This window comes from Thunnus albacares, chromosome 9 (assembly GCF_914725855.1).
Source record: "Thunnus albacares chromosome 9, fThuAlb1.1, whole genome shotgun sequence".
In the NCBI taxonomy this organism is placed as follows: domain Eukaryota; kingdom Metazoa; phylum Chordata; class Actinopteri; order Scombriformes; family Scombridae; genus Thunnus; species Thunnus albacares.
The window spans coordinates 24,067,272-24,085,093 of NC_058114.1; the positions used below are offsets into that span (position 1 = coordinate 24,067,272).

Below are 17,822 nucleotides of genomic sequence, written 5' to 3' on the forward strand. Positions count from 1 at the left end.
TCTGGGTCCCCCATATCATCTTCCAAAAAAAGGTAAGGGTATGGTGGGGGTAGAGAGACACACACACACACACACACACACACACACACACACACACACACACACAGAAGGAAAGAAAAGGGAGGGAGAGTGTGTGTGTGTGTGTTTGTGTGTGTGTGTGGTGTGATCTGTTTTCCTCCCAACAGAGATTTCATAAGTTCTGCCTTATTTGCTGCAGTATTTTTTAATTCTGCTTGTGTTGTAACCCTCTTTTGCTCCAGTTATCTTTATCCACAGAGCAGGTGTGTGTGTGTGTGTTTATGTGTGTGTTCATCATAAAGTCTATCTCTGTCCTGATTTGTGTGTGTGTGTGTTTGTGCAAAATAATACTTTTCTTTGCTTAAGGATGCTAAAGCTTTTTCACCTTCCCTGAGAAGTCTATTTGATTTTTTTATGTTTTCTTAATGTTCAAAACAAGCAAAGCTAATTGGAGACATCAGTGATTTTTTTCTTGTCATGTCCATGATTCATGATGTTAAACAAAAGGCCATTCTATTCATCTAATGTGAACTGTTATGTCCTCTCTGTCTCTGTCTGTCTCACTTTCTCTGTATCTGTCTCTCAAACAGGCACAGGACAGTGCCAGATGCTGCTCTTCCTCTGGTTTCGACTTCTGGTTTAGTTTTGTAACTTTTTAACAGTCGCTGATTGCATGGCGATGCACTGCCAAGGAGTGGAAGTGGCGTCATATGGCATGCCATTCAGGAAAAACTCCTCAGAACGCAGACACGAGACGTGCTTATGAGGTGCAATGTACTCTTTTGCAGCACGTGAATTGTTGCAATTACAGAGCAATGCTTGTAAAATCCATCCTCAAAATGAAAAACACTAAGTACATTCATCAGTTTTACAAATCTCTCTGGATTCAAAATAAAAGGGTGTTAAACTTTTGAAATAATTTATTTTATCTTGAAAATGATGTTACTCATACATTACTTAAGACAGACAATGAATGCTTTTCTCTACCTCAGTAAAGTTTGATGAACACAACAAGAAATAAGCAGTTTACATGGTTTATAGATGGATAAATGCACGTGCACTTTTCTCACTTTTTGCATTATATGCACCTTTGTGGTGTTGGATATTGTTGGCCGGCAGACATTGTTATATTTGTATTTTTAGATTGTCTTTGTGTGTGTGATTGTGTACTTTGTTTGCAAACTCAGTTGCCTCAATTTTCCCCTTGCGAGACAAAAAAAAGAATTTTAAATTGAATTGTAAAAACACCAAGGGAAATAAGTCCAAAGCTTTAATACTATGTTGCAAAAAAAGTCTGATTTATGTTATGTATATAAGTACCGGCCACTCAGAACTGCTGACCCCAGCCGGCTGCCAGCTGGCTGCCAGCAGAATATATACATTCATTCCATTCAGATAAGATCTGTACAGGCCCTGTGATGGACCAGCTGGCAGGTCTGGGCAGTGGCATCTGTATATAAAAATGATGTCAATAAACTAAACCAAATACAGACTCCAAAGAATAAAAGCATTTTAAACTCCAGTTGAAATAGTTTTTAAAAAGGGATCTGATCTGTGATTGTGGATGATCAAGTGCTTTTCATTAGCTTTTTATGGTATTTTTATCAAATTACTTTGTTTTATTTGTGTTCCCCTGTAGAGATGTGTGTTCCTGCAAAAAATAAAATATTTTACTGAATTTTGAATAAAAACAAAAATAATAATTATAAAATGCTGAAAGTTGTTGCAAAAATCAAACATTAAACATTGAAAGTGGATAATCTAATCTGTTGGCAGACAAAACATGTTTCTAATAGGAAACATGCGATTACAGTATATTCCTTTCTTAAAATGAATATTTATCATAATGAAATAAAACTAAAGTCTTTTTAGTTGCACTGAGACAGGACCCTGGACCCTGTATATTGTTAAATTATAATCCTTTTTCTGTTGTACACTAGATTAATCTTTCTGCTTCACTGCTGCTCTCTTTTACTAACTCCACTACATCTTTTGACCGCATTTCTTCTCAGTGTAAGACTATCTCTCACTGGATATTACAACAAGTGCCGCTGTCAGTTGTGACTGTTCAATTCCACGGGCCACCGACGACTCCGAAGCTCATTACTCAACCACTCGTATGAAAAGCACAGTTGACAGAGTGGTGACAAGACGTTGTTTCCTGACCGGGATTGGACAGGCATGAGAGACAAGAGAGTACTGATTGCTAGGACATATTTCTACAACCCTTGTCAGCTTGCCTCTGACAGATTTAATAGCCACCACCAAGTAAAAAACGGATGGACATTCCTTTTCACTGACTTTTTACACCCACTCACTCACACATGTGCACACACACACACTGGGCATTAGTGATTTAGTATCCAGAAGAAGCTCCTGTGCTTAGTATAAATACACATTACCTCATCCATAAACAGCACAGCAGCCTTGCTTAGTCATTCCCATTGAAGCAGCCCTGAGTTCAATAATAAGAGGCCTTCCTTCCTCTACAGCTGATTATAGCCCGATCACACCTGTTTATGGCTTTAATTAGGAAATCAAATCCAGTTGGAAACCAATAAACAGAGGTAACGGTGTGCGCTCGTCTAAGGGGCTCAACCCTAATAGCCTGTGATGTGCATATAACACAGCTAGGTGGCCTCGTGATTAGTGACTGTAACGTAACAGAACAAGCATTCTGAAAGCTCTAGTATGCATGATGTCGGCTAAAAAGTATGATAAAAATGTCTGTGTTTCTTTACGTGAAGGAAAATATGAACCCCAGAAATTGAAACATCTTTCAAATAAACTTTTTTTTATTGGACAACGAGAACTGTCTGGTCCTTTTGTAGCCAATGAAGTCACTGAAACAAAAGTGATGCAGAAGTCCAGTCGACCAAACAAATCAAAACCACATAAACAGAAATTTTGAAATTGCTAACCTACAGTGACTCATCTCAGCAGCACACTTCAGTAGAAAGTTAAACATGAGAGCATCAGAACATGAACATTAAAGAAAGAAAAGGTTTCCAGTGGTCATAGAAAATTTATCTTTCTTTGCTGAAAGTGAAAAAAAAAGAAATTCTGTCTTTTGCAAAAAAGAAAAAAAAACAGGAAAGTGAAATGCTACAGCTTTTACAAGTAGACTGACACAAAAACTCCTGATGCCGTTTTCTAAAAAGACACGACTCAAACCACAGTTTCTAAATATTATCCTCCTACTGTAGCTTAACAGCAAATTTGGCTAAGATGTAGCCTGATCTACGCAACTGAGAGGTTAACATTAAATCACATTAACAATCTATAAAATACAAAACAATAATAGATTAACTGTACGCTTTCAAAATGAAGAGAGGCCCCACTGGCTCTTATGTTTCCCATGTGTTACAATTCTATGAGACAGTCTGTGCCAGGGTACTCTGGGAGGTTAAGCTCGTATTTTTTCTGGATGTCATAGGGCAGGAAGCGTCCAGCTAAGAAATGCTTCCCCGAGAAACTCATGGCGCACTTCTTCGGTGCTGTAAGTGAGATGAGAACTTCTGGGTTTATCCCGTCTTGACTCGCTTCTTCTACGTCCCAACCTGAGGAACAAGAGAAGGGAAGAAAAGAAAAAGAGACATTTAAGTTCAAGCGTTGTGACTTTTTTTTTTTTTTTGTCCTTTTTGCTCACAACTCAGCAAGCTGTATATTTGGAGTATGATGAGCTCACATTCTGCTGACGGTAGCATAAGATTTATCCTCCACGTGTGCCTCTAGACTTGAAAAACTCCTGCCTGGGAGCCAGAGCTTCTTGGGAGCTGCCTGGAGGCCCATTTATCATGTTGTGTTTCTGAGCTTCAAGCATGATACCTACAGTTTGTATGAGCACATACCTGAGGGCACATCCACACTGGCAATGGGAGTCTTGACTTGCTTCAGGGTGGCCAGAATACCAGAGTAGGGCTCCTTAATGTTGGCAGGGTCTGCCTCTGGGCCCAGCATTGCATCAATCACCAGATTGTAGGCATCGTTTATGAGCTGCACCTGAACAGAACAGACCTCGTTATGAATAAATGAAGAGTTCGCCTCCTGCACAAGATTCATCTAAATCAGTGGTTGCCAACCAAAGGGTGGAGAGCCCTCCAACAGATCGCAAGAAAGATCTGATGGGTCACAAGATGATTAAACTCATACACATAACAACTCATATATACGTTGGAAGATTAATTACTCACTATAATTGTTCCTTCATTTCATGTCGGATGTAAAGAGATCCATTCAAATAGTGACTACACCAGATGAGGGGTAAAATCCACAGTCCATTACAGTGACAAGTAGCTCTTTCAATGTACATATTTGTATATTGTTTTTAACTTCTCACAGCTCATAAACATGTGTAACCTGTGATACTGGGTCACAAGCAGACATTTTTTTAATTTTAAAGGGTCACAAACCAAAAAGTGTTGGGAACCACTGATCTAAATACGAATCCATCATTTAATCAAAGCAATCTACACTGTAAGAAATTGTTTTCCAGTGTAGACTTGAAATTCATTGATAGTTTTTAATATGCCATTCACACTTCACAACACACAAAGACATCACTTCATTTTCATTTTATCTGTGAAGCAAGACAAATATAACAGGGGATTTAACAGATATGACGAAACATGCATCTAGTGAAGACCAGCTTTACATTACAAGATTGTGTGTGTGTGTGTGTGCGTGTTTGTGTATAAGGGTGATTGATTCACTTTTACATAAGGAAAAAGTGTAAATCTGTTAACATGCTGCTGACCTCTGTGGGCAGATAGGAGAGAAAAGGGATGTCCATCTTCTCACACTGCACTGTAAAGTCCTGGTGTAGACTGTGAGAGGAGCGTTTAGGGTGGTAGATGGTGGGTTCATATTCCTGTGTAAGATGAGAAGAAAAACAAAAGAGAAGAAGATGAGGGGGGTGGTGGTTAGGGAAGGGGGGGAGAGAGAAGGTTATGTAATATCAAGAAAATAGCCAATAGCCAAAACTGATTTGATTGAGTGTGGATGATGCCTCAATGTACATTTGGCCTGTAGCTCACGACAAGTAAAAATACTATTGACTGGTAATCAAAAGTTGTGGTTTCCTACAGTCTGCCTCCTGAGTGAACACTTCCCTTATAAATTGGATGCTGAGAAGAGTAGAAATCCAGACATACGCAGTCTGAAAGGTCTGTGATGCTCAGCAGGAAGCACCTGTGATCTTTGACCTTTACACAGTCGCAAAGATAAATCATAAAACCTAACATCCGCTGTCAGTAGGGTGAGCGTGTGTTTTCCTGTGTGATCATGTAAAAAAGTTAACATTATAGTTTCTTCCTCAATAAGTATTTACATATGTCACAACTTTAAAGGGCCAGTGAACCCAATTTTTTTGTTTTATTTGTCCAGGCTTTGCAATATCTGCCTCAACCCCAAAACAACAGAGGTGAAAGGAAATGGAAATTTAGTGGTCACAGCATTTAAAGATTACAGTGAAAAATTCAACAGTATGATCTCTAATCAGATCAGTGTGTCATTACTCTGGATAATCCACAGTACAAGCTGTAAACAGTATTAATTGGGACTATTTCTTCAGCAGAAAGTAGCTCCAATGGAAACTTTTGACAGCACCGTCTGTGCAAAGTAAGCAGATCAAACTTTCTGGAAAAGCACATTGCTGTTGAATTGCACAAAAAAAGTAATGTTCACTTGTTTTGTATTGGAGTGGAGACAGAAATGTCTATGTGGCCAATGCATCCCACTCAAGCCAAAGAACCATTTCACAGACATCACATGAAGGAATAAATAAATATAGTTGTTCTTAATAAAGAAAAAAAAAAAAAAAAAACAGGTTGAGCTGAGCTGTCCTACACAGGAAGTGATCTATCAGGTCAGACGGACCGTTGCCTCCTCGGGGATACTAAACCAATCCAACTGCCACGGCCTCCGATCACTTGACGTCATCTGCATCGTGATCTCCGCAGAGCACAGAGCAAGCAGCCGAGCCAAATACAATCCACTGTGTGTGTGTGTGTGTGTGTGTGTGTGTGTGTGTGTGTGTGTGTGTGTGTGTGTGTGTGTGTCCCCTTGGGGTTGCCATTGGCCTCGGCATGCCCTTGACCTCATCAGTGGTTATAGCATGTGAAACTAAGGAAGACCTCACAATGGCTGTCAGTGTCACTGAGCAGAAATGAGCTGTGAGACAGAAACAAGCAAAGGGTACAGACACGGTCTTCTTCCAGTTAATGCTCACACGTAACAGGGTTACACTTCCTCTCCCTGAGGGATGATGTGTTCTGTAGTATTCTGTTTTTATACATAGACCATTAGGAATGAAGGGATGACCTCTGCAGCACAATAAAGTCCTTATCCAGTGAAACAATAACATCCCAGCATGCAAAAACTTTGAAGACATGTCAAAATGTTAATTTTTGCATTTTAAATAGGATTTCTTTCATTTGTGTTATCTTGTTTTGCTGTTAATGTATATAATAAAGAATATTTGAATATGGTTCATCCTGATTATAACTTGACCAACCTTGGTAATGCAAACTCCCTGCAGTGATTGTCTATAGAGCACCATTAATGAGCCAAACATAACACAATGTCCACTTGTTTTAATTTGAACAATACACCAGAACTAATGTGCATAGGACTTGTTTTTTATTCTCATCTAAGATAAGCTTTGATCACGGAAAATCTTCTGGTAAGCAGCATTGTGCTTTTCTCCATACCTAGCAATGGAAATATTCAATGATGCACGACAGACTCAGACACAAGCAGGTTTTGAGAACAAGGACGTCTTGGAGTGACGTGAGAAGCAAGTTGGCCTGTTAGCCTGCAGTTGATCATTCATTTCTATGCTCTGTCTAATCACATTCACAGCTCTGCATCAGGGGTTCAAGGCTGTGTTTGTGTGTGTGTGTGTGTGTGTGTGTGTGTGTGTGTGTGTGTGTGTGTGTGTGTGTGTGTGTGGGTGGGTGGGTGGGTGTGTTAATGTGTCTGTCTCACGTGTATAATTGCATATCTTCCTGCTGACAGGGATCACATCGCACTATGAAAAACACACACTCTTACACCAGGAGAGCGATTCATAGTCAAGAGTAAGTACTCGAGTTTCTCAAGTTTGAGCAAACTCAGACAAGTGTGGGTCCCAGTCGGCCTACTGTAGTTTGCAGTCACTTTAAATAATAATAATGTATGTATGTAGCACATTTCAAGATGCAGTACAATGTGCTTCACGGTAGGAGAAAACTCCAAAAGAAAAGACAGATGCAAAAGTAAAAGTAGAAGCGATAAAGAAAAGGCAGAAAAAAAGATAAAATCGGAAACACCACAAATAAAAAATCCCTTAACCACAAAAGTTTGTCTGGAGAAGTGGGGGGATCATGGAATCAATGCCCAACTGATTTGGGTTTTTTAAAGTTAAGTTTGAGGCTCCTTTTTCATTTCTGGAATGCCACGGTAAAATATATCTCTCTCTCAGCTGACCCCTGACCTCATTCATGGCCTGAAGAGGGAAAAAGACAGAGGGAGGGAGACAGAGAGGCAGTGAGACTCCACAGAGAGCCATCAGGCTGCTTATACAGAGTCCATCTAACATGGCTTTAATCAGAACTATCAAAGCACTGTAAATCTAGTATGTCAGACACATATGGTAAAGTGTATAGATGCATTCCATTCTAAAACCAAAGATCCCCAAGCACAGATCCAATATTCCCCTCCAATAAAGTCATAGACTGGGGCATAGACTACCGCACCATACATTTAAATGAACTGCACCGTCTAAAAAGATACCTTTCAGTTCAAGTCATGATCTTTAATGGATTTTGAGAAGATGAATCCTCCCCCCAAAAACAGTTTGTCTTGAAATGTCAATCAGTGTGCGGCCTAGGGGGCAGACGTAGTGGTCATGACATCATATCGTGGCTGCTGAATGTAACATGCAGACGGCTTTAACAAGAGTAACAATAGCATGATATCATGACTGTCTGAGTGCCCTTGCAGAGAGGGTAATGGGATAACTGCTCCGAGCCGTTTACAGGAGCTCAAATGAAATTCTGTAAAACACAGAGGGCCTGTATAGGGGATCCCCTTCTGACACAAGTTAACGTTTGCAAGACTTTTTTATTGTGATATTGTCCAAATGACTGTGTGAGCACCCGATTGTGTTTTACAATTGATAATTTGTCTTGTATTTTGGTGTATATTTGATAGATTTACTCTGCCAAATACTTTTCAGTGTTGCGTGATATTGTTGGGTACCGTTTTGCACTTTATAAGTACAGTAGCTGACTTACAAATATGCGCAGGTGTCGGGCACACACCAAGCCAATGGAGCCATTTTGATCTGGACCACAGATCACCAGCACTGTTGGCTGCTTCTTTGCTAGAGAGTTGAGAGGGTAGGCCTGGTGGAAAAAGAGAAAAAGAGGCCGGTGGTTAGAAACAGGAGGTGAGGGAAAGGAAAAGCATAAGACAGAGGGACCATAGAAGAGATGTACAGAAAATAGAAGTGCTTATTGATAGAGAACAATAGTGACACAAAAGCAAGAGGAAGATAGATGAGTCATGAGTATTCCGTATTTATCCCTCAGTTATAAAGGCTCCTTATTCAGTGCAAGTCATCTGATCTGTGCCTCTGCCACTCCATAATACTAAGAGTTCCTGACTGCCAGACATGCCAGGCATGCCAGACAAGGGTGGAAATGGCACCAGCTCAGTTGTCTCTTCCCTCTATGAGAAAAGGTGCAATCTCGTTAAAATAACTCTGGCAGCAGTGGAAAAAATACCAGTGTCCGTGGGATGCTTCCGGATATAACACACTTTCCATTTGGGCCCCGGCTGCAGCGGGCTGCTGGCATCTGCCTCATTTAACTGGCCACAAATTCCCTTGTAAATCACCCTGCACCTTCATAAACGGTATTCGCCTGCGGAACTGTCAGCCTCAGTGGCTAATCTTCCCTCTCCAACACCTAAACAGTACTGCTGTCTGTGTCTGTGTGTGTGTATGTGTGTGTGCGCTCAGTCATGATTATTACTGGAAGCCCTAAAGGTGTCTGGCTTCATTTTCCATCAATCCATCATTATGAATTGTTAGCTGGTGCTTTTTATGGTTTTTGTTCATTTTGCCTTAACTGAGAGTTTCTGAGCTGTTTGATTATGCAAGAATGATTGTAAAGGTCACAGCATAACTTCATAAACTAGAAGAAGCACTTGAACAAAGGGAGACAGTTCACACTAGCTTTTGGAAATCTTGTCCAATTAGAGCCCAATAAATGTGTGTCAAAATACGTGTCATAAGACCACTTAGCCCAGTTTTATGACAGCAGTTAACAGTAATGGTTCAGATCACAGCTCACAAATTACAAGTATTTTGTCATTATGGAGCACACATAAAAGAATTGCAGGATAATGTCTAGGAGTTAGTATTTATTGGGAACTCATAAATCAATAATCATGTAACTAGTGGGTACTTACTGTAGTTAAAATAATGAAGTAGTACAGTAATGTCGTTAAGGCTGATACAAAGAATATAAGTTTTAAGGCCTTTGAACCTATACATGTAAATTACCCAGTAAATTAGTTACATATTTGTTTTCTGTCCCCAACGACATTACTGGATGAATGAATTAATAAGCTCTTCATGATCAAAAAAATATTCTGTGGCTTCTTTATTTGTTTCCCCATAAGTACATCACTGTACCCTGTAAATTTTTATAAGTGTCTGTAAATCAAAAAGTTGTTAAACGATAATTTAAAGGATTTTACCCATTTATTGCAAGAGTTTCGGTTCTCTGTAAATGTTTTATTGTACCATGTAATAATTCAAAGTTATTTATGTAAGTGCACCATAATTACAAAATAATTACACCATTATTTACAGGCTGCAGTATAAAGTATAATTCAAACTAAAATTTTTTGTGCTGCTTCTTAAAGACATTAAATCATCCTCTGTGGATTTCTCACCTCCATGTTTGGCTCCAAATGTTGTTCTTCCACTGTGCATAAAACACATTTACTTTCATCTCCACTAATATATTCACAACATGAGAAAGTTCATATGGCGAAATAGGCCATTCTCCATGTTGAATAATTGGATATAGCAAGGCTCAAAGCACGTTAGCTAGAGCGATGAAGCCAAGAGAGGAGAAAGCAGGCGTTATCTCCATCATAACAGCTCAGCTGAAGAATCATCACCACGACTCAGTGAGATATAGCAGAGACTGTTATGGTTGCTGAGAGCCACTGGGCTGATGGTAATATTAGGAAAGAGGAGCAGGGAGTGATTGAGAGGGAAGAGTAGAGAGTAGAAGACAGTAAAACAAGACAGCGTCTTTCATTTTCATATCTAATGAGATTGAAGCTCTTAGTGAGTTTCACACTGTGCAACCTGATGTTGATGACATTCTCACTGAGTTCATTTACAGCGGCATTTTCTCTCCACATGTGCATATATGTGTGTGTGTGGCATAATGTCAAGCTGTCTGTGCTGACCTGTTCCCTAGAGGGAAATGGTAACTTTAATTACTGCAACCAGCCACTAAAGACTAACCAGCTCTGATAGTGCTGTCCCCTGCTGTGAAGTTACCCATATACAGTATGTGCTACTAAACTAAAATAATATCCAATGATTAAAGGTGCAGAGGGGTAGACTTACAGCTGTACTAATCAATATTTTTCATCTTAAGGGTGTAAAAGAGGTCACGAGTAAGGAACCAACAGAGAATTATCACCCACCTCTACATTTCACCTCAACTCTATGGAGTGTGTTTTAGTCTATTTTGGATCATTGTTTTGGTTTTTGGGCTGACAACTCTGCTCTTATGAACCATTTTCCAGCAAAATTCTTCTGATAAACCCACTGTATTCTACTCACTCAAAGCCAAGTGTTGGTCAGACAAAGCAGCTGGTGAACGTACAGTAATGGAGCACTTATCCAGGTAAACATGTTTTTCTCAGGAGCTGGTGGAGATCAAAACAAGGCTAAAAGGAGAGTGAAAATTGGACTTACATTTGTCAGGTGGGCAGGAACACGACTCCAAATGAACGCTAATTTTGCTCTATGTCTGCTGGTTGTGTAAATAGGCCATTATTGGCTAGCATGTTTGCCATAAAAATGATAAATTATGGTGATAATACTCACTGCAGCTCATGGCCCAAAAAATTAAATACTGCAGCTTTAAATTAAGTGTGTTTTTAGTGTAAATTATCAAACTAAATTCTTTTGGCTCTCTTGGATCTCCTTCATTCCTTTATACTCTCTGTCTGTTTCTTCCTTCTCATCTTGTTTTTATAATATACACAAATACACATCATAAGATTTAATGACCCCTGAATGTTGAGGACTGTCGGAAGGATCAGCAACATCAGTGCTGGAACCATTTCTAGCTTCTGGAGAAACCATTAGTGCTGCATACTGTTGAAGGTAAGCAACTATAAAGAGTGCAGGCCAGATCAATTCAGGCAGTTCACCGAAATGTTTTGAATCATTTGTCTTATCTCACTTGCAAAATAGGCATTATACATTCTGATGAATAAAGCTACTTATTTATTCTGATGGGACTTCAAAGTAATTACTGAACAAGTGAAAGTAATTAGAAAAAACATTAGATAGAGAGCATTTTAATGGGTTCCTGTATGTGATGATGTTGCTGAAGGTGTTCTTTTCATTGTCTGTTTTTTAATGAAAAAAAAAGCCTGCTGAGGAAATATTTCGATTACTGAATAGTTTAATCAATACATTAAAAACAACTTGTAAGTATGGCCTGATTCTATGTGCTTCCAAAAAAAGGGCCACAGCATGCTCAAAACAGACTGAAGTTGTATGGATTTTTAGCCAGGAGTGAGGATAGCCTCACTACTTTCTCATACTGAGTGATAAAAGAACATGATACACTTTATTCCAAAACTTGTTTCAATAAAATTCTCAAACAGCTCAAACTGCCTTGGCAACAAATGACATGTGATCACAGTAATGTTTTAGAAAAACTAGCTAGTATGAATCAATTTTAGGCTAATAAACCTGTTCAGATGTTTTCCAATGTTTGAGATATTTATGATATTTTTATGTGTAGGAGATTTCTACAAGTGCAGACAGATGGCTTGTTGCATCTGCTCAGCAGGTCTATCATCTGGTTGCTTGTCTTTATCAGTTCCCCTGTAGAACTTAAAAATACATGAGGACATACTCAAAATAAAATAACTAATAAATGACAAGAACTTTAAGGCCCCAGAAGTGTGCAGGATCTAGTGCTTAGCATTGTTAGGACTCCCTCATACACACTCTTTCATATGCACACATACACCTAAGAAATATGGCTGTCTTGATTGTAATAAGGTCTCTAAGGGAATACCTCTTTGAAATAAATGTTAAAGGCACATGTGCTTTCACCTCCAATCAGCCTGACACACACACCGAGCCTGAGAAAACATTATAAGGATCCTAAAAACACAAATACATTCACATATGCACACAAAACCAGTGCCTGTTAATATTAGCACATGAAGACCAAACTGCAGTGTATGGGTTCCAGTAAACTAAAGATTAATTTACTGCTGTGTGGCAACAAAAAACGTCTCCTGTTTCCACTCAGGTGTTGAAAAGCTTCAGACTGATACAGAAACACACACACAGTCAGTCTGGACCTGGTGGCTGCGGCTGCTGCTGTTGGAACAGTAAAAGGATTACTTACAGAGAACCTATAATCTATCTGGCAACCAGAGGTGTAGGTGTGTGTGTGTGTGACTGCTTGTTTGTGTGGTATATTTGGAAGCCAACAGCAGTAGGCCAGCAGTAAAATCAGACTGTCTGCAACTCCTTTAACTGTAATTTTCCTTAAATAGCAGTGATGTCATGTAAGCGGTAGTGTGCTTCTGGCGGCTGTGGGCAGCAGCGACCCTGGGCGTCCAGGCCATGTTTGTCTAGTAAGGCTATGCTGTTGCTGCTGGTGGTGGAGGGCCAGGCATGGGGCCAGGCATGGGGCCAGCGGTGGCTGATGATAATAGAGGGGAAGTGGATGTGGTGGGTTTAATCACATACTCTGAGGGGAGAACACAACGTCTCTACTTCTGACTGATGTTGCCACTCCGCCTATCTAAGCTTTAGCTATTTTTTTTCTTTCTTTCTTATGTTCCCATTTTTATTAAAACTGCCTTTGTGTCGGTTTCTGTTTGTTTCTCACCCTCTAGGAATGTTGTGCCTTATTAGGTTAAACCATATATAGTTGTATTACCAAAATGGTCATGATGATTAACACGAATTCCTATAAAACTAAACCAATTAAAAGTGTAAAATAAACTTCTTTCATGCATGCAATAATGACTGATTAGTCCCACTAACACCAGTAAAACCTGCATTTATTGATCTTTTCAGGTACAGAACATGTCAGCAAACAATAGCCCATTTATACATCCAACACACACTGAACAACATTAGCATTAATTTGGCCTCATTTTTCACAAGTCCAATATTCACTGTCCTCTCAGCTCTGTTTCAGGTCGCCACCATCTCCTCAGGGAAATATCTGGCTCTTTAGCTGCTAAATGCTCCGTTATGTTCACGAGGTAGTTGCTTAAATAGTCTGTTTGCCATTTGGTGCTGGGCAAGTAGCATACAGTGGGTTTATTACAGCTCTTTTTGCTGAGAATAGCTTCCTGTTAATGTTGGAAACAAAGTTAGTGAGAGTGCTAAAAATGAGTCAAAATGGTAAAGTTGAGGGCCGTAAAACCAAAACAGTGAGCTGAAAGACGCTATAAAACTCCACAGAGTGAGAGGGACTGCTGAGTTGGGTGATAATTCTCTTTTGGTTTGCCGCTACATACCATGCCTACCACATGCATACTACATGCCACACATAGTCATTCAATAAATAGTTAATTTAAAAATATTTATTACTGCAGCTTTAAAGAGAACAGACATCACTGTTATGACGTTCTTATTTCATAGATTGTGACACAAATCAACTAGATTTTCCTTTATCCTGATTCATTAGAAATATGTTTGATATTAAGATGATGTTTTGGGCAGTGTTATTGGAAATTTTCCTCATCAGTTATCTCCATTTTGTTTGCAGTGTCAAAAACAACATTCTTGTCTCTCATGATGTTACGTCTTTCTTCATATCTTTCTGGGAATCTGCCTGTCTGACTTCTCAGGCTTCTACTCCCTTTCGCTCTCTTTTGTCTGTCTCTTCCTCATTTTTTCTGAGCTAAGATATTAAAGGTGTCTCATCCAACTGATGTTATCAACTCTATAGATATGTTTTGTATCTTTTTCCTGCCTCTGTCTTTCTCTCTCTTTGTCTCTGTCTCTGTCCCTCTGTTTCTCTTCATCCCCCTTCATGACAGTATAGCAGGACTTGTGTGTCTTGTAGCTCAGACTCTTATTAATCACAGCCTGTTGAAGAGCTCACTGAGGAAACCAGTGTGGCGTTAAACCAAGCCAGTGGTCTGGTCAAAGGGAACCACATGTGTTCCTAACAGCCCTCCACTGACACACACACACACACTTCAGTTTGACACAGTCCAGATCACAGCAGAATGAAACTGAAACCACACCAGAGAAGAGGAGCTGTGGTTCTGGGCCGGTGCAGCAAGGAGCGTTGCCACAGAATGAGCTCAGGTGTTCTGCCCCGAGGTGAGCCGCTCAAATGTTTGCAAGTAAATGTCACAGAAAGTTAGAACATTTCCTTCAGACATTTTGTATGGACGTTCATGCAAATTAGGAAGGTGTAAGTAGCAACAGCTGTGACTTTTTGTCCTCTTGTACAATCAAACAGTCACACTAGGATCTTGCTGGGTTTTGTGGTGATTACTGAGGCCCAAAGTAGCAGAATGTGCAGCCGCTTTTCTACAAAAACAAAATGGGATGAAATTTGTGACCTTTAGAAATGGCTTGCTAGAGATACACAGTTTAGGCTATTAAATGGATTTGCAAAGGAGTGGGTTAGTTGAGGCCACAGTTTGATTCTTTTTTTTACTTTAGTTTGTAACAATGGTTATGGATTGGATGCAGAAAAGGGCTGTAAATGGGAAAGAAATGCATGACTTCGTCTGATTTGATCTTTTTTTTCACAAATATTTTGTGGATTTGAAAAAACTGCAAACCCCCATAAAGGGATTGGACTAATTTGTGTAAATCCTTACAGCTACAAGATTGCAAAATAGTGAAGAAGAGCTTTCTAGGACATTTTAAAACAATTATTAAATGTTTGTAGTGTTGAACTTTGCTGTTTAGTTGCAATGCAAACACAGAGTAGAGTGGAGGAGGATAAAACTCACATTCATGGAAAAACATATCAAAATATATGAAAATTTAAGTTATAGTCTACAGTGCAGCTAGTGAGAATACTGCTTAACACACTAAAATGCAGACACAAACACACATAACAGTAAATGGCAACCACTGTCCAATGTTGGGTGCCGCTGGTTTAATGGCCCAAAGAAAAGAGTTTTGAGAGTATAACAGCACATTCAAGCAAAGGTCCATTTCACAATAAAAATATACACTGGTGTTATTTGCCTCAGCCTTTATTCATGGTGATAGTATCGGATGCAAGCCATAACCACATATGTAGATGAATGTGTTGATGGATGGATGTCTGTGCAGTGTTTATGTATGCATATATACAGACAGATGGATGACTGAATTATGAATGTGTGGATTTAATAGGAGAAGAGTTTTTGCCTCGTGCTGTTTTTTGATTCACACTAAAGACAGACAGAAAAGATACAAAGTAGCTTTGCTAATAGACATTGTACAGTACAGACCTTAGTAATGGCAAGAGCACAGGCGTGTCCCCAAATCTCTATCAGCTGCTGTTGTCCAAACTTGTAGTCCCTCACGAGCTCTGTCTCGATAGATGCCGCCTCCCCTTTACTGTCAAACACAGAACCAGACACAATGCATGGTTAGTAAGAGGGGGATCATGTTTGTTTATCATCGGTTTAACTGTTGGTGTAGCTTTTCAGGAAGAGAATCAGGGACTGTATCTTTAACACGTTGTCACCGGCCTGCACCAAGAAATACACTGAGCCTTATTAAAAGGCTTCACACATAATTCATAATTTAGCCCTCCAGCAGAAATGCACTGAATTTCAATGATCTGTAGCGGGAATTAAAATGTCGTTTCTGCCTGAATATACTGTACTATACACAAGCGATGCTGAGGCCAACACCCTGGGAGGCATTTACAAAATGACTTTCAGTTTTTCCATGACACAGAAATAAGACATCTGTGCACACAACCTCACATTTATGTGTTTTCTGTGCGGGTTATTACATTTATCATAAAATGTTCACACATATGTTCTAGACTGATTGCTACTTTACTTCCTCTTGCTGCTCTCTGCATGGTGACAGTGTGACTAATGCTGCTGTATTGGAGCCTGCTGGTGCTGATTTTAGCATGGAGGTATATGTATGTGTGTGTGTGTGTGTGTGTGTGTGTGTGTGTGTGTGTGTGTGTGTGTGTGTGTGTGTGTGTCTGTCCACGTGTGACAAATACAGTTAGGACAGCACAGCAGTGGGCAGGTGACATGGCCACAGCCACTGTGCTGTCTCCTGTTATTCAGAGTATGAACAGCAGGAGGAGGTAAGTGAAAATCGTTATAGGCTGCCTTCCTCATTGAGTTCTGATTCTGTAACATCTCTGTTACTCTACAGACACCTAGTGGCCCTCCTCAGTACTGCAGCTCAAGAAGAAAACCTGGATGACGAAACAATAATTTTTAGGTAGAAACACAACTGGATGTCATAATTTGCTTTGTTTTCCAAACCCCTATATAGATATAAGAAAACCCAACAACAGTAGTAGAATGATGATTAAAGAGTTCAAATGAGATTAGATAATTGTGTCTTCTGTGTTAAAGAGCATTTATCAGACTATTGCAGATCAGTAAGATGAGAGAGGGATCAATGCAGAAAAAAATCAATATTCTGCTTCTAATCAGCACTCTGCAGGATCACTCCACTCTGCTCTTACAGAAGATCAAGAGTCTTGTGTGTGCGTGAGTGCAGGTATCCCGTATATGTGTGTGTGTGTGTATGTATGTGTGTGTGTTTTCTTTGGGTTACATTATTTGTGCTTCTTCTAGTTACATCATTTGTTGACATAAAAAACTAAGGACTTAAGGATCCTGCAAAAAGCAAATCACACACCACACATTGACATTCACTGTAGATTCAAGCATCACATACAATTAATTCATAATTTATCATTTAGATTTGCATACAGAGTGCTCAAATAAAAGATGAAGATGCACTGCGCAACAGATTTGCTTAAAATGAGGTTGCAGAATTCTGAAGGGATCTACATTTTTAAAAAATATTTAAATACTCAATCGTCATTGCCAGCAGGAGAATTTTTGTCTTTTATGCGGTAATAATGCTTGATTATGCCACTGCCTCACTATTATCATTCAGCTCTATCCATTTTCCAGGAAGAAAGACAAACACACGCTCGAGGTAGTTTTTATTATAGTTCTATTTATGCAGAACAATTACAGTGAGGGACTGTATTTAAATCTCTATAGGGTCATCCTGTGTCCTTGCATGTGTGAATTTGTATGTTCATGTCAATCAATCAATCAAGTCTATATGTCACATGTATAAAAATGGATGAGAATAGTAATAACTGTATGTGTATGATTGGAGGGGTGCGCAGTCTTAGACAGCGACCTCATTAAGGATCCTAGTAGCCTGAGGGTAGAAGCTCATCCTGAACCTTTCAGTGCTAGCCTGGTGTATCCAGTACCGTCTTCTCAACCACAGCAAGGAGAGAAGGCCATTATCTGGGTGGCTAGGATCCTTAATTTTTCTCTTAGCC

The 17,822-nt window shown here is 39.5% G+C and overlaps 1 protein-coding gene across 2 annotated transcripts in view; it reads right to left on the bottom strand.

The window, feature by feature from the left end:
* Positions 1-2,795: 2,795 nt before the first annotated feature.
* The window catches only part of yjefn3 (YjeF N-terminal domain containing 3), a 43,083-nt gene continuing 28,056 nt past the window's right edge, over positions 2,796-17,822 (bottom strand). Inside the window, exons 2-6 of one of the 2 annotated variants that reach the window (XM_044360492.1) lie at positions 15,766-15,874; positions 8,295-8,405; positions 4,775-4,888; positions 3,870-4,020; positions 2,796-3,578 (exon numbers count right to left, since the gene is read on the bottom strand). In XM_044360492.1, the coding sequence (XP_044216427.1) occupies positions 3,382-3,578; positions 3,870-4,020; positions 4,775-4,888; positions 8,295-8,405; positions 15,766-15,874 (682 nt within the window). In that variant the 3' untranslated portion in view covers positions 2,796-3,381. The remainder of the gene's footprint in view (positions 3,579-3,869; positions 4,021-4,774; positions 4,889-8,294; positions 8,406-15,765; positions 15,875-17,822) is intronic. The other variant, XM_044360493.1, reaches the window with a different exon arrangement.